General features: G+C 38.0%; 1 protein-coding gene across 11 annotated transcripts in view; it reads right to left on the minus strand.

The window, feature by feature from the left end:
* The window catches only part of CDH23 (cadherin related 23), a 641,486-nt gene that overhangs the window by 226,738 nt on the left and 391,439 nt on the right, over positions 1–23,309 (minus strand). For 10 of the 11 annotated variants that reach the window (XR_005553851.1, XR_005553852.1, XM_039320524.1 and 7 more), the window contains 4 exons: positions 10,576–10,640; positions 3,827–4,064; positions 3,367–3,472; positions 3,156–3,283 (listed from right to left, as the gene is read on the minus strand). Coding sequence is in view for 8 of the 11 variants with exons in the window: in XM_039320524.1 (XP_039176458.1) it covers positions 3,156–3,283; positions 3,367–3,472; positions 3,827–4,064; positions 10,576–10,640 (537 nt within the window). In the remaining 3 variants the exon portion in view is untranslated. Of the gene's footprint in view, positions 1–1,757; positions 1,850–3,155; positions 3,284–3,366; positions 3,473–3,826; positions 4,065–10,575; positions 10,641–23,309 lie in introns of all 11 variants that reach the window. The other variant, XR_005553854.1, reaches the window with a different exon arrangement.

A 23,309-nucleotide genomic window follows, 5' to 3' on the forward strand; every position in this document is an offset into this window, starting at 1 on the left:
TGACCTGCAGATCCTGAAGGCCTAGAGCATCCTAGTGAAGGTCTATCTGTATCCTAAAAGAGGCCAAGAATCAAGACTGTCTTGATGGCACATAATCAATTATTCTGTGTTTTATGGCAAGACCCATTGCGTGCTTGGTTCTGATCTCCAGGTAATTGCATTGTAGTGTTTGAAGTGCCATCAGGACAATTGAGCTGACGCGAGGTGACTGAAGGGATGAAGAACAATCACAGGTACTGCTTTCAAATTAGTATGATTAGGAACATTTGCGTTGTATGAGGAAAAGGTAATAAGCCCATGTATTTCATGGTAATGTTGCTCTTTTGCCTTATCCAAGTTATCATCTATGAGCTCTAAAACTGTTTCAAAGCTAATTCTCTATATCAGAAGTCACCAACCTTTCTTGGTTGGTGGACCGGAGGGAAAGGGAGGGGGAAGCATGTTATGCATGCGCATACACAGAGCCATGAGCATGCGCATGATGCAAATGGGGCGGGGCTAGCACTTGTGATACTTACTAGCCCTGCCCCATTCTTGTGCACAGTGCCGTTTCTGTGCCCCGAGGTGTGGCTTTGGCCTATTTTCACACACTGAGGTGCAACAGCATCCCATTTCACACCTTGAGGCGTGATATTGGCCCGTTTTTGTGCAGCACAGTGGCGTGGTATTCCATTTTTGTGCCCCGTGCTGTGGCGATGTCCCATTTTTGCATCCTGCGGCATGGCGGCATCCCATTTTTGTGCCCCATGAGGTGGTGGCATCCCGTTTTCGCACTCCAAAGCACGGCAATAGCCCATTTTTGCAGTGTGTGGCACAGTGTCCTGTTTTTGTGCCCCATGGCCACGGCACTACTTCAAGTGCAGGGTGTGCACGCACACCTGCACACACTGGCCAGCCTATCTCATGTCCCAGCAGCCCATGGCCCACTACCTGGCCACGGCCCACAGGCTGGGGACCCCTGCTCTATATGTTCTTGGATCTCTTGTAATTACCTGGAGATCAGAACCAAGCATGCAATGGGTCTTGCCATAAAGCACAGAATAATTGATTATGTGCCATCAAGATAGTCTTGATTCTTGGCTTCTTTTAGGATACAGATAGATCTTCACTAGGATGCTCTGGGCCTTCAGGTTTTCTAACAGAGCACCATTCATTGTCACTGTAGTTGAGAATACAGTTCATTAATGCTTTATCAGATGCTACTTGAAAAAGCATGTTTCACATAGGAACATATCTGGAATTTCTGTATTACCTTGAAGAACATGGAGAAGAAACTAATTTGCTGTTTTCTAGGGAAAAAAATATGCTACCAAACAAATCTGGTATTACTTTGCAGGAATATTTGGCAAAATATATGATTAGTGGTCCTAAGAGGATAATAGAAAGGAATATAGAATAGAGAACTTACACTAACCAAGCTTATAGGATGTTTATGGACCCTGAGAATCAGTGTGGCTTCTCAGTCCCTCAATGCTTCTTGATGACAAGTGGTCATTTCCCCCTGCATATAGACAAGGAGACTGAGATCCTGACCTCAGAGGCTGTATCACCTATATGATCCATAAGCATGAATATATACGTATGTTCTTTTTCTGTCAGACTCATTATTCTAATCAAACTTGTCATTGATCTTCTATAACCTAAATCAAGTAACAGGCATTCCTAATGTTGAGGCTGATCAAAACTGATAGACGTTACGGAAGAAATTACAGGTAGCTGTTGCTATTGCTTCCTGAGAGGAGAGAGAGGACCCTCACCTAGTAGCACAGGTGACTGTGGTATGTCCCCTTCCCTCAAGTCCTCTGTAGCTGTGAAACACTCCATCATGGGCTGTAGGCAGGGATACCACCTTACATGCAGAATGCACAGAAGATCAATGAGAACACACTTGCAGATAAGCAGTCTATTATGACTAATTCTGGTGAAAAATAAACTTAAAGCTAAGACGTAGTGTTTAGTTTTGAATAAAGAAGGGATCATTATCTCATATCAACAGTGTATGTCAGTTGAATAAAAACAAACGATGTGTGAAAGGTTCCCCCATCCCTTTTTCTTTCATCTCTCAAGCAATTCATAAAGTTATATTGCCAAAAGATCATTTTTTTTATATTGAATTTTTTTTATTTTTTAAAACATACAATCATTTATAAAAATACAATAAAATTTTAAAATAGAGAAACCCCCCCCCTTACCCTCCCTCCCACCCCCAACCCCCCTCCCTTCACTTCCCAGAGCAGAATACAGGGTTAAAAAAAAAGAAAATTATAATAATTAAGAAAAAAGAAAAAAAAAGAGAAAAAAATATCATAATTAACCTTTAACTCCATAACCTATAAAACAATTCTCTATAATATTTGATATTCATTCATAAAATAAATGAAACTTTTTAATTCCATACTTTTTCTGAATATAATCTATCCACCTTCCCCATACAGTAATATATCTTTCTTCTGTATGATCCTTTAAATAAGCAGAAATTTTTGCCATTTCTGCAAAACTAGATACTTTAAATATCCATTCTTCTAAAGTAGGCAAGGAATCTTTCTTCCAATATAAACCTACTAGTAACCTTGCTGCAGTTAATAAATTCAACATCAAAGTAGTTTCTTTTTCATTTAAGTCAACAAAAATACCAAGTAAAAATAGTTGAGGAGTAAACTTTATCTTTTTTCTAAAAATCTTTTGAATGTTCCACCAAATCATAATCCAAAAAGCCTTTACTTTTTTACAGTTCCACCAAATATGAAAGTATGTCGCATCATTATTGCCACATCTCCAACATTTGGTCTGTATGTTGGAATACATACAAGATAATTTTTTAGGATCTAAGTGCCATCTATAAAACATTTTATAAAAATTTTCTCTCATTTTTTATCAGAAAATGAAAGACTAGATATTTTAAGCCTGTTTGAAAAATGGGCTCCTGCCACCAAAAATTAGTTCATCCCTGACATCGTTCATATATAGTTATTTTTAAATCAATTAATCAATCATTCAATCAATCAATCAATCCTTCTTAATGAACTGTTCTTACTAGAATAAATAGGCATATTGTTCTAAGTGAACAGAATAAGAAAAGAAAAACCAGAGACTTATTTGTTCTGTTCAGTTTTATCTTCTGAGCAGGTAGAATGGAAGGCAGTCGTGGTACTTACAAACACTTCAACGGTGATGGGGACGGTGCTGTTGAGTGCCGGGATGCCTGCATCCTTAGCCATTACAATCAAGTAAATGACACCATTGGCAACTTGCTCAAAATCCAGAGGACGGATGATACTTATCACTGAAAAAGCAAAAAGGCAACGTTGGCAATTATGACAGTAGGCATGAGATGAGGAAGGAATCTGAACACAATGCTGCACTCACCTCCATAACCTTCAGACAAGGTAATGTCAAAGTAACTTTTGAATGCAGAAGCATACACAATGCTATAAGCAACTTGGTTGTTTGGAGAGGAATCTTCATCTGAAGCCTAGATCAAATCAGAAGAAATACTTACATTGAAATATTTTTCTACAGTCCAGGGGTCCTCAAACTTGGCCACTTTAAGACTTGTGGACTTCAACTCCCAGAATTCTGCTGGAGAATGAATTTTGTGGGCACCAGGGATGGTTCCACAAGCACATACACTACAGGGAGGCAGACATCACACTAGATATGTCAGTTCAAGTGGAATGTATTCTGATTTTTTTAACAGTGATTTCTACACATTATGCACTTTTCCCAATGCAGTTCTTTATATCACAAGTAGCTGTTAAGTTACACTGACACTCATTTCTTCTTCGTCATCTCAGCATGAGAAAAACATATATCTGGAGTTTCTGACCCTCACGCGGACAACTTGAGTGACTGACGGCTCATTTTCCCTCAGAGCTCCTAAATAGGAATCTTTCTGGAAGGTGGGCATGTTGTCATTGACATCCAGGACATTAATCCGGACCCTTCCAGTTGTTTCTTCTCCACCTCCATCTCTGGCGATGACAGTGAGTGTATAACGCTGGGTTGTCTCAAAGTCCAGGCGGGCAATTAGTGTGATGATGCCAGAATCCTTGTCTAAGGAGAACCTGGAGCCCAAAACAGTAAGCCACATATTGAAGAAATAGACTAATAACTAATAATTAATTTAACAGAATAACAGTTGGAAGGGACCTTGGAGGTCTTCTAATCCAATCCCCTGCTCAAGCAGGAGACCCTATACATTTCATACAAATTGCCTTATGTCAGTGTTTGTCAACTTCAGCAACTTTATGATGTGTAGACTTCAACTCCTAGAATTCTCCAGTCAGCATATTGGAGCATTCATCATAGAACATAGAATAATATGATTGGAAGGGACCTTGGAGATCTTCTAGTCCATCCTCTGCTCATGGTCAAAGATCCTATACCACTCCAAACAAATCACTGTTGAATCTCTTCTTAAAAACTCCAATGATGGAGCACCCACAACTTCTCGAAGCAAGTCATTCTACTGATTAATTGTTCTAACTGTCAGGAAATTACTCCTTAATTCTAGGTAGCTTCTCTCCTTGATTAGTTTCCATCCATTATTTCTTGTCCTGCCTTCAGGTGCATTGGAGAACAGGATGACCTCCTCTTCTTTGTGGCAGCCCCTGAGATATTGGAACACTGCTATCATACCACCCCTAGTTTTTTTTTCCCCATTAAACTAGCATACCAAAGTCCTGTAACCGTCCTTCATATGTTTTAGCTTTCAGTCCCCTAATCATCTTTGTGGCTCTTCTCTGTACTCTTTCTAGAATCTTAACATCTGGATGGGAGAAATGAATTTTGAGCTGAAAAAAAAATCTAGTAAAGAGAGGGTTAAATTCTACACTCCCACAGCTATGTACATTTCTATCTTCTCCATTTACAATGGATGCCTCCTTAGGCTGTTTCCAATAGAAAATATATACACACAATATATTGGGAATTCATTACACACGCTTGAATGTAATACATAGTTTGCTCTTTAGCAGATGAGAAAATCAATCCTCATCTTGCTTTCATGAAGAAGCAGAGGAAATTAGCAGAGGTATTTGTACAGCTAGATATAATGAACAGTTCTAGTACAGTTCATTTCAAACTGAACTCTCTGAAGAATGAACTCTCAGCACAGTATTACCTTCTCATCTCAAGTATATCCAAATTATTTTGATACATAGGTAGAGATATTAATCTGCTAGTTTATTTTAAAGGATTTCGGATGACAGGATTTTCTGTTTCAATGTTAGGAATTCCAAGGCTCTACTTAGCAACTAGTGAGGCTTTCTGTTTTGCTGGATTGCTGTACTAAAGATCAGCTGCCTCAGTCACATATAGGTCGTGTCCTGAAGGCAGGACAAGAAGCAACGGATAGAAACTAATCAAGGAGAGAAGCAACCTAGAACTAAGAAGAAACTTCCTGACAGTTAGAACAATTAATCAGTGGAACAACCTGCCTCCAGAAGCAGTGAATGCTCCAACACTGGAAGTTTTTAAGAGACTGGACATCCATTTGTCTGAAAGGGTATAGAGTTTCCTGTCTGAGCAGGGGTTGGACTAGATGACCTGCAAGGTCCCTTCCAACTTTATTATTATTATTATTATTATTATTATTATTATTATTATTATTATTATTATTATTATTATCAATCATCGCACAGTCAGCCAGATGTTCAGACTGGATTTGGCATTTTGTCTACCTATCGAGTCCTTACCCAGGACCTGGGATAGGCAGATGTGGATGTTTGATGGTATTACAGATATCGTCGCAGGATGGAAGCAGTTCCTAGTAAGGCCGCCTTTTGCAATTGACTAATAGCGAATTTGTCAATGCCAATGGTGTTCAAGTGGTGCTCCAGTTGTTTTGGGATTGCACCCAAGGAGCCTATTACTATTGGTACTACCCTTGCTTGCTTTTGCCACAGTCTTTCTATTTCTATTTGTAGGTCTTTGTATTTTGTTATCTTCTCCAGTTCTTTCTCTTCTATTCTGCTATCTCCAGGCACTGCCACGTCCACTATCCAGACTTTTTTGTCTTTCTTATCGACAATTGTTAAGTCTGGGGTGTTATGTTGCAGGTGCTTGTCTGTTTGAATTCTGAAGTCCCAGAGCAGTTTAATTTTATCATTTTCTATGACTTTCTCTATTTTATGATCCCACCAGTTTTTGCTTACAGGCAAATGATATTTTTTGCAGATCTTCCAATGCACCATTGTTGCTACTTTGTCATGCCGCTGCTTGTAATCAGTCTGTGCAATCTTCTTGCAACAGCTTACCAAGTGGTCCACTGTTTCTTCAGCTTCTTTGCATAGGCGGCACTTACTGTCTGTTGCTGTCTTCTCAATTTTGACTTTGTATGCATTTGTCCTTAAGGCTTGGTCTTGTGCAGCCAGAATTAGTCCCTCGGTCTCTTTCTTCAATTTTCCTGCTCTTAGCCATTGCCAGGTTTTATTATTATCTGCTTTCCCAGCTATTTTTTTCATGTATTGGCCATGTAGTGCTTTGTCTTCCCATGCCTCTATTCTGTTCTTCATTTGGTCTTTCTTGTAGGCCAGTTTGGTCTCTCCAGTAGTTAGTAAGCCTTCCTGATATACTAATTTCAGTGCATCTTCATCATTGTTCTTCAGATATTCTTCCAAAGCCATTTTTTCTTCTTCAACCATCTGATGTACTTGTAGCATTCCACGCCCACCTATTTGCCTTGGTAGATAAAGTCTATCAATGTCACTGCGTGGATGAAGGGCATGATTCATTGTCATTATTTTTCTGGTCTGCCTATCCATTGCTTTTAGTTCTGCTTGAGTCCAGTCCACTATTCCAGCTGTGTACCTAATGACTGGGATTGCCCAGGTGTTGATTGCCTTTATGGTATTTCCTCCATTGAGTTTGGATTTTAAGATCTTCTTCACTCTCTTGATGTATTCACCTCTAATCTTTTTCTTGACTTCAGTGTGCTTGATGTTGTCAGCTTGAAGGATACCCAAGTATTTGTAGTACTCTTCCTCATCCAGACTCTTAATGTTATTTTCGTGGGGCATCTTGATTCCTTCAGTTTTCACTATTTTTCCTTGTTTGATAGTAAGTGTGGCACATTTGTCCAAGCCAAACTCCATTACAATATCTTGGCTATATATACGGACAGTGTTGAGCAGCGATTTTATTTCAGATGATGTTTTTCCATACAGCTTCAGATCATCCATGTAAAGGAGGTGGGATAGTCTGGCAGATATTTTTGATGTTTGGTAGCCATGTCCTGAGTTATTCAATATTGTTGACAGAGGAAACAGTGCAATGACAAATAGTAATGGTGATAATGAATCTCCTTGAAATATTCCTCTCTTGATATTAACCTCTCCCAGCTTCTCACCATTGATTTGCAACTGTGTCTTCCATTGTGCCATCGATCTTTGCACAAATTTTCTGATGTTTCTACTGACTCCTGTTATTTCTAGGCACTTGATTATCCAATCATGTGGCAGAGAGTCAAATGCCTTTTTGTAGTCAATCCATGCCACATTCAGGTTGGTCTTCCTTCTCTTGCAGTTTTCCAAGATCATTTTGTCTATTAGGAGTTGATCTTTTGTTCCTCTGCTATTGGGGCGGTTTCCTTTCTGCTCAGGTGGAAAGAGATTGTTTTCAACTAGATGCTGTTGTACTGCATCAGCTACCACACCAGTTAGTAATTTGAAAGTTGTTGGTAAGCAGGTAATTGGCCTGTAGTTACCTGGTGTTGCCCCTTTTGCTGGATTTTTCATTATTAGGTAGGTTTTCCCAGTTGTTAGCCACTTTTCAATTTCTCCTCCTTGTAGTATATTGTTGAACTGCTTGGCAATGAGTGGGTGTATAACAGTTAGATGTTTCAACCAAAACCCATGCAGTTCATCTTCACCTGGTGCTGACCAATTTTTGATTTTCCTTGCTCTTTTTTCTACCATTTTTGTTGTTATTACTAGTTCTTTCATTTCAACTTCTGTTTTATTTGCATCCACCTCTTTTAACCAAGCCGCATCCTTGTTGTATTTCTTTGGGTTATCCCATATCTGCTTCCAGAACTGCACTGTTTCTTCCTTGTCAGGTACTGACTGATTCCTTGCAGTTTCTCCATTGATGGATTGGTAGAAACGTTTCTGATTGGATTGAAATTGGAGGTTCTGCCTATAGTTTGCAATTCGAGCTTCATATCTACTGATTTTCCTGGCTATAGCTGTTATTTGTTGCTTTATTATTTCCAGTGCTTCCTTGATCTTCCTTGTTTCTAAGTGGTATTTCTTGATTAGGTATTCTTTGGTCTTCTTGTTCTTCAGCTTCTTTTCTTTCATCTGTTCTAGCTTGCTTGCATGTGATCTTAACTTGCTGATCTTATTTTCTAGTCTAACCTTCCATTTTTCTGGTGCACTGTTTGTTTGTTTTTCTTCTTTGTTGATTTTGCATCCCAGGTATTCTGTTATAACTGCAGCTGTGCTGTACATTAGTTGGTTTGTTTCTTGCAGTGAATTGGTGCTTATACTTGATATTGCAGTATTTGCATCTTTTAATGCTTGTGCTAGCTGTTTCTTTGGAACAAGCTTCAATGCAGGTAGCCTTATTCTGTTGTTTTTGTGCTGTTCTAGATGCTCAGTTATTCTTTGTTTCAATTCTTTTATTTCTTTAGTTAGAGGGTTTTGTTCTTCCTGAGGAAGAGGTGCCTGGTTTCCAAATGAGAACAGTTGTATATCTCTGCTGGATTCCTTCACTGCCAACTCCCCCTGGTTTGCCTCTACATTCTGAATTACTTCTGGTAAGGCTTTGATTTCTTTGCCCTGGGTAAACCTTTGCAGTTCGTCCAATTCTGTTTCTGTGAATACTTTATTTCGTGTTATAAATCGGCGTTGATCTGCTAGTCTCTGTTCTGTTATTTCTGATTCTGGATGTTGTTCTTTCCAGAACTGGTGCATTCGTTTTAGATATCCTCTCTTGTTGGACTTGATCTGTAGTAACAGATCATTATTTCTTTGTTTTCCATCACTGTGTATCTGCGACGGGTAAACACCTTTTCTTCCAGTAGTTCTGCAGCTGCTGGCCCTGGTTGCTCAGCCAACAGTCCTGAGTCCTGTAACCCATTTTTCACCAGATATCCAGGAACTCCAATATCTAGCGGGACCTTGTTAACCCGGGCGACGTCCGAGCCGGTATGGCATTCTGCAATTTACGTCTCACCATATTTTTTATGGGAGAGACACTCTTTGTCTGACTCCTCTGATGAGACCTGTCCAGTATGGTTGAACCTCTGGCATAGCTCTCATCTTCCTCAGAGTACACAAGCCCCACAACCACGTCAAGGTAGTGCCTCACTGGGGTTTATTATTATTATTATTATTATTATTATTATTATTATTATTATTATTATTATTATTATTATAATATCCATGGCCAGTTAGGATGCAAGATGGACCAACCAGAATTGGAGTGTAATTCATAATTTATTTTCTGAATTAAAAATGCTGTTCTATGATTAATTAATATAACAAGTAGAAGTGAGACTGAATTATAGATAAATCCTGCATACTGACATCACTTCACGCTACAGCCTATAAGTAGAGGGTGTGTCTTCCCTACCCGTTTAATTTGCCACCAAACACTCCCTTTGATCAACTGTGAGCAGTGATGGAAATAATGTTGGCAGTTCAAGCTAGCAGGCCGGCCGGAGATAACTTAGAGCATGTGGGAGCAGCATGACACAGATGTATTCCTCATAATGGGTACATGCTAGCATTCGACACATTAAAACCTTACAAAGTCTCTCCAGATTTCAAAAAGTTGAAGAAGTTATGGATTTCATACTGAAATCAAAGACAATGCTAGTGTTCCACAATACTAACTACTCCTATGGTTTTTCTTATCTACCCTTTAAGCACTTAGCCTTTTTGCTTTGTTGTTTACTAATTTATTGTTAGGGTCTGGAATTCAATTCTATATTATTAATCTTTTTCTTCCTTTATAGGAAAACAGAAAACAAGGAATTCCATCAATCTAAAATTGATTCATTGATATGTTCCATAACTTGTTCTTTCAAGTTTCCCAAGGGCATACCTCGTCCCTTTCCTTCCACATTTCCCAGCAATAAGGCCTTTTCCAGAGACCTGGGTCTTCACATAATGTGTCTGAAGTACGACAATTTGATAATTTATGCCCTGAATGAGAACCCTGGGTTGATGTGTTCGATGATCCACTCTTTTCTTGGTTGTCCATGGTATTCTTAGGAGTCTTCTCCAACACCAAGGTTGAAAGGCATCAATATTCTTCCTAGCCTACTTCTTTAAACTCCAACTTTCACTTCCATGAGTCCTCTACCTAGTGCTAGTCTGTGGCATATTTTGTGGCTGTTTGTTCCTTTACTGTTGATGGTTGATCATGAAAGGCATAGGTTATCCAACACTTTACTATCTTCATTGTCAATTCTAATTAGCACCTCATTTACTGACATGATTGCCAAGACACCTATCTGTCTCAACAAAACAATGACCAGGATTTTATTTTGATTTAATTGATATAAATGAAGCATTATATTAAGGCTACAGCAGACAAATCAAAGAATACCTGTAATAAAATACCTACCTGTCTGGATCATCACTGAAGTAATAACTCACTTTTCCATAAGAGCCCACATCATTGTCTGTGGCCTAAAAATATAATAAACATGGACAAAGAAAGCAGTGTAGATATTTATAATTCAGATCTCCAAAATAAATCCCAATTTTTGTTGCATATTAAAAGTGTTCCTAGAACATATGCAAGGCTGTTGATTCAAAATTGAGTGACATTGGGCAGAATCCTGAATTCTACTAGTGATAAAGTTGCTTTTATTTTCTTAACCCCAACCCCAGTTAAAGATGGAAACAGGCATTCCAGCTTAAAACTAGAAAATAAAGAATTCCATCAATCTAAAATTGATTGATTAGGTGCCATCAAAAGATACTGGTTGAATATTCAATTTCTAATTATTTTGATTCTGAATCAAATTGAGTTGTATGTCTGTAAAAATTCCAAGATTTATTTTGATTTTCCCCCCAGAGTCTTGCTATTCTACCTTTTTTTCTATTTCCAGAGTTTATAGCCTGTCTTAGTGTGATTTCCACAACTGCATCCTCAACAATACTCATCAACATTGGTTGCCATTGTCCATTGCTTCTTGAGACCTTTCTGTTTGGCCTTATCTGAGGTGCTGTGGCCTGTTTAAAATGCCAGGGTTTGAATTCCAAGGCCAATCTTTTGTATATTGGACTTCAGTTTCCCTCACAATAGAATAAAGCCAGATGTTATAAAGTTTTTTTTAACCTTGGCAACTTTAAAATATGTGGACTTCACTCCCAAAATTCCCCAGTCATCATGTTGACTGGGGAATTCTGGGAGTTGAAGTGCACACATCTTGAAGTTGCCAAAGTTGAAAAATATTTTTTTTATTGAAAATTTTTAAATTTTACAAAACAATTCCCTTCCCCAAACCCTCCCAACCCTCCCTCCCCTCCCCCGACCTTCCCAGAGCTGAATACAGGCTTAATTAAAATTTTTCTAAAAAAAATCTTAAAACACATATAAACCATAAGCAAATCTAAATACATTAATTAAACAAATTATAAAATAGTTAACAACAGTATATATATATAAGAAAAAAATACCAGAAGGAAGGAAAAAAGAAACAGAAAAAGAAGAAATCAAATAAGAAGAAAAATAAAAAGAAAATTAAAAAAAATGTCTATAAGATATCTTAAATTTTAAATATAAGTTATTCAAAAACTAAGTAGTATTTTTTATATCCAACTTATATTGTATGAAATCTATCCATTTTCATACTTATATTGTTTAAAATTTATCCATCATTCTTTATAAGCACCCTCAAAAACACACCTATAAACATTACTTATAACATTGAGATTCCCTTATACATATTTAAAACAAAATATTCCTTTAAATGCTCCTTAGATATCTAAACATACACTATCTATCTAAAATTTTCATTCAATCTCCATAATATCATACTTATATTATATAAAATCTAATCTCTCCCTCTTTCTTTATCATCAAACACAAAAATAAACATATAAGCGATAGTTATACCATTAAAACAAGATACTCTTTTGAATACCCCTTGAATTACTAAACTTAAACTTGTTATCTAAAGTTTTCATTCGATCTCCATAATCTTTCTTTCCTCTTTACCAATAACCAATTCCATCCACAGTGAACTATAATCTATCAATAACCTAAAAACAATCTGTACATTCTTTATCAATCTCTCTTATCCAAAAACCTCGAGAGAAGTGCTTGGAATTCTGCCCTTAAAGGTTGCTCCAAAAAGTTTATAGGTCTTGCTTCTCCCGCGGACTCAGAAACAAGTACTTGTGAGGCTTCCTTAACCTCCTTCTTCTGTTGCTCCTTTTCTTTGCGTTTATATAATACACGAGTTATCCTCTGCTCCTTCATGTCAACTTGTTGAGGCCCCTCAGTTTGAGATTTCCCAATTTTCATCAATATAGGCTCTTCAGACTGCAATTCTACCTTCTTCTCTTCCGAAGCGATAGGTGGCGATGAACATACCCCCAGGACCAAAGTGTAAAACTCTTTTGCTTTGAAAACAGTATTAAGTCTATAACGTGTCCCCAGATAATTCACCACCATTCCAGTTGGGAGATCCCATCTGAACAACATTTGCCTCTTTTTAAGTTCATCTGCTAAAAAAGCAAACTCCTTTCTTCTTCTTAAAATTTTAGATGGGATCTCCTTTAAAATTATAACATCTTGTGAAGCAATCTGAAACCTCTTATTGTAAAAAGCTTGTATAATTTCATTGCGCAGGGATCTTTTCCCAAAATAAATGACCACATCTCTTGGCAGATTTCTTTGCTTTGCCACCACAGAGTTAACTCTATATGTTTTTTCAATTGCACTGAATATTTCCTCTTTTTCTCTATCCAGAATCACAGCAAAGTCATTTGCAACCATCTCTCTCAGATCTCCTTGCAAAGACTCTTTCAACCCTCTAATTCTTAAAGCATATTCCATTTCTCTATATTGAAGCATAAGAATCTCATCTTGAAAATTTTCCATCTCTTTTTCCATGCCTTCAAATTTTCCCTCCAACAACTCCACTTTCTCCTCTACCTCTTCTACACGAAAGTTCAACTTTTCAAGAACAGAGGCAACTCCTTTTAAAGCCGAAACTATATCTTGCCTCAGAATCCTATTATTTTCCACTAAAATCTCTTTCACTTCTCCCCTAATTTGAGATATAGCATTTCCCATTATGTCTTGCAAATCCTTTACCGTTAATAACTGTGCCAAAGGAGAGGGTGAAGCTGTTAATTTAGATTGTTGCATTGATGATATCACCGAAGAAGCCACCTTAGGAGCTGTGGGAATTACTGGACGCTTTGGAGCCATCTTAAAAAATCTTTACTCCTTAAAAATTACCCAAAAAATCAAAAACTCCTTCAAAGGGAGATCATTATAATAAGAAGAAAAAAGTTAAGAAAAAGAAGGAAAAGGAAAAGGAAAAAGAATAATTAAATAGAAAAAATCCAATCCATTCCTTTTTTTTTTAAAGTTCAAAGAACAAAAAAAAAATCCTTCAAAAAGTAAAAAAAGGTTAAACAGAAAGGGAAAATAATCCTCCTGAAATCCAAACCCAATGCCAAAAAATCATTATAAATAATCAAATCCATTCCATTCCGTTCCAATCATTTAAAAAAAAAAACCAAAAAAACCTGCCGATCGCCATTTTACTTTCCCTTTCAACAAAAGAAAAAAACAAAAAGAGGGAATAAAAGTAAATCTTTAAATTTAAAGTCCAAAATAAAATCAGAAAAAAACAAAATCCTCTATTCAGCTCTGTCCGCTTTTTTTTTAAAAAAAACTCACCAGGTCACTTTAATCGCAGAGATGGTTGCAGCGGCTTGTTTTGTCCCTAGAGACAAAAACAGCTGGGAAGCGGAGACAGTCTGAACTCCGTGGGAGCACTCTTTTCACCCCCCCCCCAAAAAAACCTTGGGGGTGCATAAGAGGCTCTACCACTATTCAGACGATACTCTTCTCCCTCCCTTTGCCCAGGAGGGAGATTTTGAATCGCAGAACAGCTGATGTCTGCTGTTCATAGCGGTTCTAACACTTTCCCAGGAGGACGGCTACAAAGTAGCCGCCATCGCGCGCGCAGATCCACCGGAAGTTCCCAAAGTTGACAAATATTGTTACAAAGGGATTCATAATCAGGTTGTATTTCCTGTTATATCTATTATTTTTCCTCGTTAAAGTAGCAGCTTTCAATTATTGTAGCTCTGTGTGCTTGGAGGTCAGGAAAGATTGCTTTAGATTACCAAACCAAAGAAGTTTGATGAACACGAATATGTCTTTACGATAAATTGTTTTTACATCAAGAAAACCCCTCAGTTATTTGGCCGATAAATCAAATGCTTTAGAAATACCCATATCATATCAACTGAACAGAAGTACCTTGAGTTTTTGGAAAAACATTAGTGACAAATGCCTTGGAAGAAGAACTATCACACTTGAATTGTAATAGGCATATTTATTTTTAGAAATAATAATAAAAACAATTGAAAACCTTTGAGATGCATCTTCTTTCCTTTCTATTGTAATTTTATTCACTCTAGGACCATGGTGGCGAACCTATGGCACGCATGCCACAGGTGACACGCAGAGCCCTCTCTGTGGGCACGCATGCTGTCGCCCCAGTCCTAGGCCTTCAGCTGGGTTTTATAAAACCTTTTTGCTTTAGGCCTCCGCCGCCGTGTGCAAAAAAAAAAGGTTCATTCAATCAATCAATCAATTTCAACTTCTCGCGGGAAAAAAATATCTCGCAAAGTTGGAATTGATTGATTGAACTTTTTAGTCCCATCCAGTCTGCCGTTACCACCGCAGCCATGCCTACCCAATGGGCCATGCCCACCCGGCACCCGACAATACATAAGTGGGTTTTGGGTTGCAGTCTGGGCACTCGGTTTCTAAAAGTTTCGCCACTACTGCCCTAGGACATCTATTGTATGCCACCAAGAGTGATCCTGGTTGGGGTGGGTGGCTATATTAGACAGACAGACAGACATGTTTGCATCCCAAAGCTTTCATATTTGGGCTCAATTGAATCCCAATGACAGCATAACTGTCATTCTGAACATGTGCTATCATTTTCTATCCTTGTGAAGGAATACTAAACAGTATTGTTACTGCTGATTCTACCTTTTCAGGTGTATGAGGAAGATTTTATTCATTCATTTTTAATTAAAATTTGTTACACTAATTTGATCAGCAACATCCTAACTCCTAGGCAGGTCAATGTCTATGTCACAAGAAGCTAACAAGGAGAAATCTCTGATCATGGGACTTCGTTCACCATTGTGAAATCCTTACAAACCTTGTGAAGCTCTGACTGACTCTACAGTGTGGCTCTAATAGCTATATAAAATATGCATGACTGACAGCCAGGACAAAGGGGGCAAAATTGTATTTTGAAAAGAGAAGCCGCTTTGCTTTCTAATTCTATCTTTTTATTTTCCAAATTGATTTCTGCCAGAGTATCTTGAAGTCTGACAGATGTGAACAAAAGCAGAACATATTTCTTGCTAAAATTCAGAAAGATTTTATGAATGGCCCAGAATAAATTCCAACTCCATGACTTCTTTGATTTATCTATGGCTTATAATTTTTGAAAAGACCATTAAAATTTGAATTCTTACAGGCTTAATAATGAGGCCTGAATGAGGAAAAAAGCAGAAAGAGTTAGGGGTGACTCGGATCCATTCGCAGCAACCTTGCCCTGATAGCAAATTTTTTCCCTGGTGGACCCCCCAGAACACTGCTGTCAAATTATCCTGTCTATGAATGAGATTGGCTTAGATAGTTTTTAGTTGTATGGGTATAAAAATAGCCTTTCTCCCCTTATTCTGATGCTATCCAGGGAGAGCTTCAAGGTGCATAAAATTTACTCACCTTCATCACCAATGACCTTGGTGGCTGCCAGTGACTGAGAGCAAAGGCCACAGAGACAGGAGAGGGACAATAAATGTCATTTCAGGTAGTTAACACTGAGGCATGTTCAGAAAAATTTGCAACTCTCTGAAAACCCATTTTTTTTTCAGCAAAAGTCAAGATTGTCTCTGTACCACTTCTGATTGAATAGCACTAGTTCTAGAAGCATTCTGTTCGATTTAATTGTATCTTCTTTGCAATTTTTCACTACTCCATTGAAAAAATAATTCTTAATTGAAACAATTTGTCATGAGGTTTTAACAACTTCCTTGATTTATACCCAAGATCATTTTGGGCAATTCATATGTTTTCTTTTGCACTCACACAGGCACAAACCCATAGAGAGCAGCTTCATCCAAAAGGCATTTTCTCTAGTCACTTTTCCAAATGGAATTTGATTATATTCTACAAGTATTTCAAGAAAAAGAAAGAAAGAAAGAAAGAAAGAAAGAAAGAAAGAAAGAAAGAAAGAAAGAAAGAAAGAAAGAAAGAAAGAAAGAAAGAAAGAAAGAAAAGGATTAACAAATGTATTCAGATTTGGGCAGGAAAATAAAAACATGAATATTTAAACAAAAATGGCAAAAACCTTCCTTTGCTGAAAAAGGCATATTTCAGGAAGTGGAAAATATAAATATCTATATGGGGCTCAATTAAGATTTTACTATGTTAGAAGAAACTATGAAACTTTAGAATGATCTGATTCCATTTAAAATCATCAATTCTTATTTTTAGAAGTCTAATTTATCGTGTTTTTTATACATTGATCAATCATATTTCTTGCTTGTGATAGTGAGTAAATAAATCAGAAAACCTTGTATGTAGTTTCTTAGCCTCTTTATATATGCAAATAGCAATAGCAATAGCACAGACTTATACATCACTCCACAGTGCTTTACAACATGCTTTACAAACGTCAGCATATTGCCTCCATCAATCTGGGTCCTCATTTTACCCACTTCAGAAGGATAGAAGGCTGAGTCAATCTTGAGCAGGTCAGGATCAAACTCCTGGCAGTTGACAGAATTAGCCTGCAATACTGTCTTCTAACGACTGTGCCACCATGGCTCCAAATAGAGCTGTATACCTTATTCTTTTTCTAACATAAGCCAGAATTTATTCTTGTTTTTTTATTCTTGGCTTTGATATGAAAAATATGCTAGGGAGACCATTTTGCACCTAAGGACAGACAATCTTTTGGTGACCATAGACCATGTTCAACATTTTTTTGGGTAGGGAAGGTCCATAATGGGCAATGATACCAGGTAGATTTTATGTTTCTTTCCTGCATTAGATAGATACATAGGTAGGTAGGTAGGTAGGTGGGTGGGTGGGTAGGCAGGCAATTACTGTAAAGTTAAACTTTGTTTAGGCTTCCAATATATTGTTCATATACTCTTGCTTTACTATGGCGAGAATCTGCACTTTTCAGTAGCTGTAACCCTGTGACAGTTACAAGAAAGAGATTTAGCTCTGTATAGTATATAACCACAAAAGCTCAAATTATCCATCCTGGTACTCAATAAATCATAGAGTATTTCCTACTTTATTTAGTCACTTTACTAGCCAGGAAGCAAGCTTTGTGCAATAACCCACTTGCTTTTTCATAGAAAGTCAGCATTCTAAAGCATTCTCATATGACCTGATCCAATAAGTGTTTTTGAAGTAAACTTTAATAGTCCAACTCTGAAAGGCTAATACCACTGATAAGGCTTTAAGAATCAAATGATCCTACTGACATTTAAGCATTTTGTACAATCAACTTATAAGATATGAACTTTGTTGGAAGGCGATCAGAAGAAGCCTCCCTTCTATTTCTTCCTGATTCTCCCTTACCAAGCAATACTATTTTTCCTTTCTCGTTTTCCTTAACCCTTGATTTAACAATAGTTGCTTGGTTCTGACCTCAGTCGCTCACTAAGATGCAATGCAATACAATACACGATTGCAACTTTGAACCCCTTTCCTGGAATTTACCCTGCTTGTCCAGCTAAGGACCCTCAAGAGTTGCAATTTCATCTGGGAGGGACTATTCTTACAATATGACCTCGTAAACATCAGACTTCAGTTTTCCCTGGCTCAGAGCATAACTCTGGGAAAGGGGCCTTGAGATCCTGGACAAAACACATCCCACCTCATTAGGGAGAAAGCTAACGAGATGGCCATGCAAGATAGCTGTTTCCTCGTGTTCCATCCTAGTCTTCCTTTTGCAGATAGCTCTCTCTAGCTGCCTCATGCTAATGTGGTTATTTCAATGGACTCTGGGTATCTAGTTGGCTTGCCAGCCAGATTTATAGATACCATTCCATGCATCATTTTAATTTTCCATTAAAAAACAGTTTCTAAATGTAGCCCAGCCATTAGAGAAAAAGCTTAAAAAGTTTATTAGGATGATTATTTTTAAAGGACTAAATTATTCAGGCATTACCACCCGTTTCAATTTTCTTTTGTTTTTGTTCATTCCAGGTATATTTATCATTGAACACGCCTGCCAGCTGCAGTGTCAAAAGAAGAGAAAGTGATCCTTGTGTGGTAAATCTTCAGCCCCAAGCAACAGTTTTAGTGTACCTGTGATATAATTTCCTGTGTTGTATACCGTACTTTTAAAAATCCTATTAATATAATTGGTTAACCAAAATATTCAAAGTACCGGTACTACAAAAATAATCAAGAGAAATGCGGATATACTGTCAATATAGGCACTTCAACTTATTAAGATGTCTTTAGTTTCATGTAGCTTTATTTACACACTCTAAGCAATTGCAGTACAAGGAATCATATTTACTAATTAAAGAGAATTTCTTTCACAATTAATCATTTTCTTTAGGAACTTGGAAGATGGAACATAGCAGCAGGATGTGTAAAAAGAGACTGATAAAATATTTTTCTCTGTCAAGCTGAAATGATGTTAATAGTGGCCAGTATCAACATTCAAACTATGGGAAAATACAAGCACAGACATGTTGTGTTCCTCTTTGAGAAGCCGCCTTAGGGTTTGAATATTCTGAATCACAGTTCTATGTTTTGAAAGACCATATTTGAGATGTGTCCAAGAGAAACATCAAACCTGTCCATTCTTGTACCTCCCAGATTGTTGGAGGGTGTATGTTGTAGATCAAGATGCAATACAGTGTAATCTCTTTGCCTACTTCTTCCTTGGGGAAAGTCTTCTCCCCAGATGTTATTGCTTTGAGTGCTATCAGTAATGGAAGCCCAGCTATTACTAGGAAAAGGTCTTATTCAGTGATGGAATGGAAATTATAGTCCTCCTTCCAAAGAAGACACACTTACTGTAACTTATACTTTCCTGGCTGGCATCTGAACATTACTGTTGGTGAATTGGGTTATAAATTGTAATTTGAAATTTAATACTTTGCACAAAGGTATCTGGAAGAAAGAGAAATGTTATGGATGATTCTGATATTGTTAAAAAAACCAAGATATTATTTTGTATTGGAGGGCAATAAGGGTGTCCATTGACTCTCTTGATCTTGAACAATATTCACATGCCCCATAGATATTTAAAATTTCTCTCACTAATATTCTGTATTGCTTGGGGAAGTCCATACCACAGTTTTAACATCTGTTGACTTTAGAAAATCTGAAGGTGCTCAGGTTTAAGTGCACAGATGCCCTCTCCAGTTTCAATTACCTATTTTGGGAATCAAAGATATCAACTTTTCTACTTTACAGAGGAGATTCTTCAGCCTGTCACCCAGATAATCTTAGGGATAGGCAATGCATAGATTATGTTCTTCAGAAAGAATGAATGGCTGAAAAGAACGTGTAACTCAGCTGATGCCATGCACTGGATTTGAGAAACAAATTTGGTGTTTCAATTTTTGTGACTTGTAATTTTATGCCCTCTCATCTCACTTTAGAGAACATATCTACTTATAATATTTCCACTTCTTTTATATTTGTAATTCCAAGTTAAGGGATTTCCTTTGATCAATTGCCTCAGAAGCATGCCCATGAGAAGGAGGAATAGATGAATCTATTTCAGATTCTTCTCAGTTTCACCTTCATCTACTCTGTCCCTCCTTTTTAAAGTCACACACAAAGGCCTACTGAAATAGATTCTACACAGAACACACATTTCCATAATTATTTTATCTAAATAATTAAATTATTTAATGCACTTGCCTATAGTGGAGAACCAGATGTCAAAACTTGTGGGTGTACAAAATCCACTGAATAACTCTATCCCGATCTGTAGATTAGTCTGCAAATCAAAAGTTGCTTTAATAGAGCTATTGTATTTGGATTTTATTTAAAACCATGAGATGCCTGCAACTACTTTAAGGGCTCAAAAAACTATTGAAATTTGCAATAGTGGCGAATATTTGTAGCTCGGGTATAGGATGAAGGTGAAGAACAAACCTTCACCCTCAACTATTGAAGTATATTGGAAGCACAACTAGTATTTAGAATTATAAATGCCAGTTGAAAGAATTGGGAGTGACCTTAGGGATCATATAGTCCAACATCCTGCCCAGTGTCAAGTCCATTTACCATTGTTTCGGATGTTAATGAACCACCTGGATAAGCAATGTTCATAAATAGTTAAATCTGGATTTGCACAAGCCTTAAACATACCGATCATCTTCTCTCAAAACTCAAAATTGTCTATGTTTTTTGAGTGTTCTAATTGTGTAGTCTAAATATTATTTGTGGCAATACAAGCTTCTACTTTACAATAGAAACCTGCCTGTCTGCTTGCTTGCCTGCCTGCCTGCCTCTGTCTGTCTGTCTGTCTGTCTGTCTGTCTGTCTGTCTGTCTGTCTATCTATCATGTGGTCCTCAATGGAACCGCATCTACATGGAGGGAAGTGTGTAGCGGGGTGCCCCAGGGCTCTGTTCTGGGCCCAGTGCTCTTCAACATCTATATCAATGATTTGGACGAGGGGATAGATGGGGAACTCATCAAATTTGCAAATGACACCAAGCTGGCAGGAATAGCCAATACTCCAGAAGACAGGCTTAAGATACAGAAGGATCTGGACAGACTTGAATACTGGGCACTATCTAACAAAATGAAATTCAATGGTGAAAAAAGCAAGGTTCTACATTTAGGCAAAAAAAAAAACAAATGCACAGGTATAGTATAGGGGGTACCTTGCTCAATAGCAGTAATTGTGAGAGGGATCTCGGAGTCCTAGTGGACAATCACCTAAATATGAGCCAGCAGTGTGCTGCAGCTGCCAAAAAGGCCAACACAGTGCTAGGCTGCATTAACAGAGGGATAGAATCAAGATCACGTGAAGTGTTAATACCACTTTACAATGCCTTGGTAAGGCCACACTTGGAATACTGCATCCAGTTTTGGTCACCGCGATGCAAAAAAGATGCTAAGACTCTAGAAAGAGTACAGAGAAGAGCAACAAAGATGATTAGGGGACTGGAGGCTAAAGCATATAAGGAATGGCTGCTGGAATTGGGTATGTCTAGTTTAGTGAAGAGAAGGACGGGGGGGGGGGGGAACATGATAGCAGTGTTCCAATATCTCAGGGGCTGCCACTAAGAAGAGGGAGTCAAGCTATTTTCCAAGGCGCCTGAAGGCAGGACAAGAAGCAATGGGTGGAAATTAAGCAAGGAGAGAAGCAACCTAGAACTAAGGAGAAACTTCCTGACAGTTAAAACAATTAACCAGTGGAACAACCTCCCTCTAGAAGCAGTGAATGCTCCAACACTGGAAGTTCTCAAGAAGAGACTGGACAGCCATTTGTCTGAAATGGTATAGGGTTTCCTGCCTAAGCAGGGGGTTGGATTAGATGACCTCCAAGGTCCCTTCCAACTTTACTACTACTACTACTACTACTACTACTACTACTACTACTACTACTATCATCATCTATCTGTCTGTCTGTCTGTCTGTCTATCTATCATCTTATCCCAACACACAAACATACCTACAGACACACACACACAATCTTACGTACACACACACACACACATACATATCATATGTACACACTCACAGTATATGCACCAATTTTACAAGCTGACTACAAAGCAGTACTGTATACTGTATAAAAAGTATAATGTGCCACCAAAATGAGTACTTTTAACAACTAGCAAACCATCAAGCCAAAAGTTCACTCTGTTAAAAAGAAATATCGGGAGATATTTTATATACATTATTTTAATTTTTCCTTGTGGCATTATCAAGCCAACACCTTCCATCCCCGTTCTGTGAGAAACATGAAACAAAACAGCAACATGAAGCTGTGATTATCAACGCACAGATCTCCCACTGACAAAGAGAAGATTTACATCAAGCTTGATACTGCTGCTGAATGCTGCCATGACCTGAGAAAATAATTCTTCCATTTGGGCCTTTATAATTACAGTTATCTTAGGGATGGCCATCGCTGGGGGAAACATATTTTTTTTCTGCTTTTATGTGCAGGGCAGAGGGAGGGGGATAGAAGTAGGAGATGAAGAAGATCAGAAGAAGATTATGTAGTGCAGGGTTTAGAAAGCTGCTTTAGGGGACCCAACTGAACTTTGTCCTCTGCTGCTTGAAGCTGGGCTTAGACAGCCATTTCAACTGTGGGATTTTCTATCGTAGGCAATCCTTGACTACAACCACAACTGAGCCCAAAATTTCCATTGCTAAGTAAGAGAGTTGTTAAGTAAGTTTTGCCCCATTTTACAACCTTTCTTGCCACAGTTGCTAAGTGAATCACCACTTGTTAAGTCAGCAACACAATTGTTAAAGTGAATCTGGCTTCCCCATTGACTTTGCTTGTCAGAAGGTCACAAAAGCTGAACACAAGGCCCCGGGATGCTGCAACCATCATAAATACATGCTAGTTGCCAAGGGTCCAAATTCTGATCCCCACAGGGATGCTGCAATATGCAAAGTGTGAAAAACAGTCATAAGTCACTTTTTTTCAGAGTCGCTGTAACTTTGAATGGTCACTAAACATGGCTGTAAGCTGGGGGACTACCTGTAAGTTAAGCAGGACCCACTGAAAGTATTGCTGACCATATTCATGGCTGATTTCTTTTTTAAAAAGAAAGGCAGCAATGAACAAATTCTAGGGAGAAGAGCACAAGGACAGCTGCTTGTTCGCTCACCCATCGTGCTGTCTCTCAAGCTGCCAGTGATGGATCTGCCCCCATACCGAGGTGGCTAATATTGTGCATAATCACCTGATTTCAAACACATCATTGCTCTGCCAAGGCAAAATACATTTGACACATTCACGCTGTTATTGTCACGGCAAAATGGATGGCAAAAGCCATCCCATTTTCTATTTCAGATCACTTCAGCTCCCCTTTTCTCAGAATGAACTCAGAAGGATTAT

The sequence above is a fragment of the Crotalus tigris genome, unplaced genomic scaffold (genome assembly GCF_016545835.1).
Source record: "Crotalus tigris isolate CLP2741 ecotype Arizona unplaced genomic scaffold, ASM1654583v1 scf7180000023654.2194447, whole genome shotgun sequence".
NCBI lineage: Eukaryota > Metazoa > Chordata > Lepidosauria > Squamata > Viperidae > Crotalus > Crotalus tigris.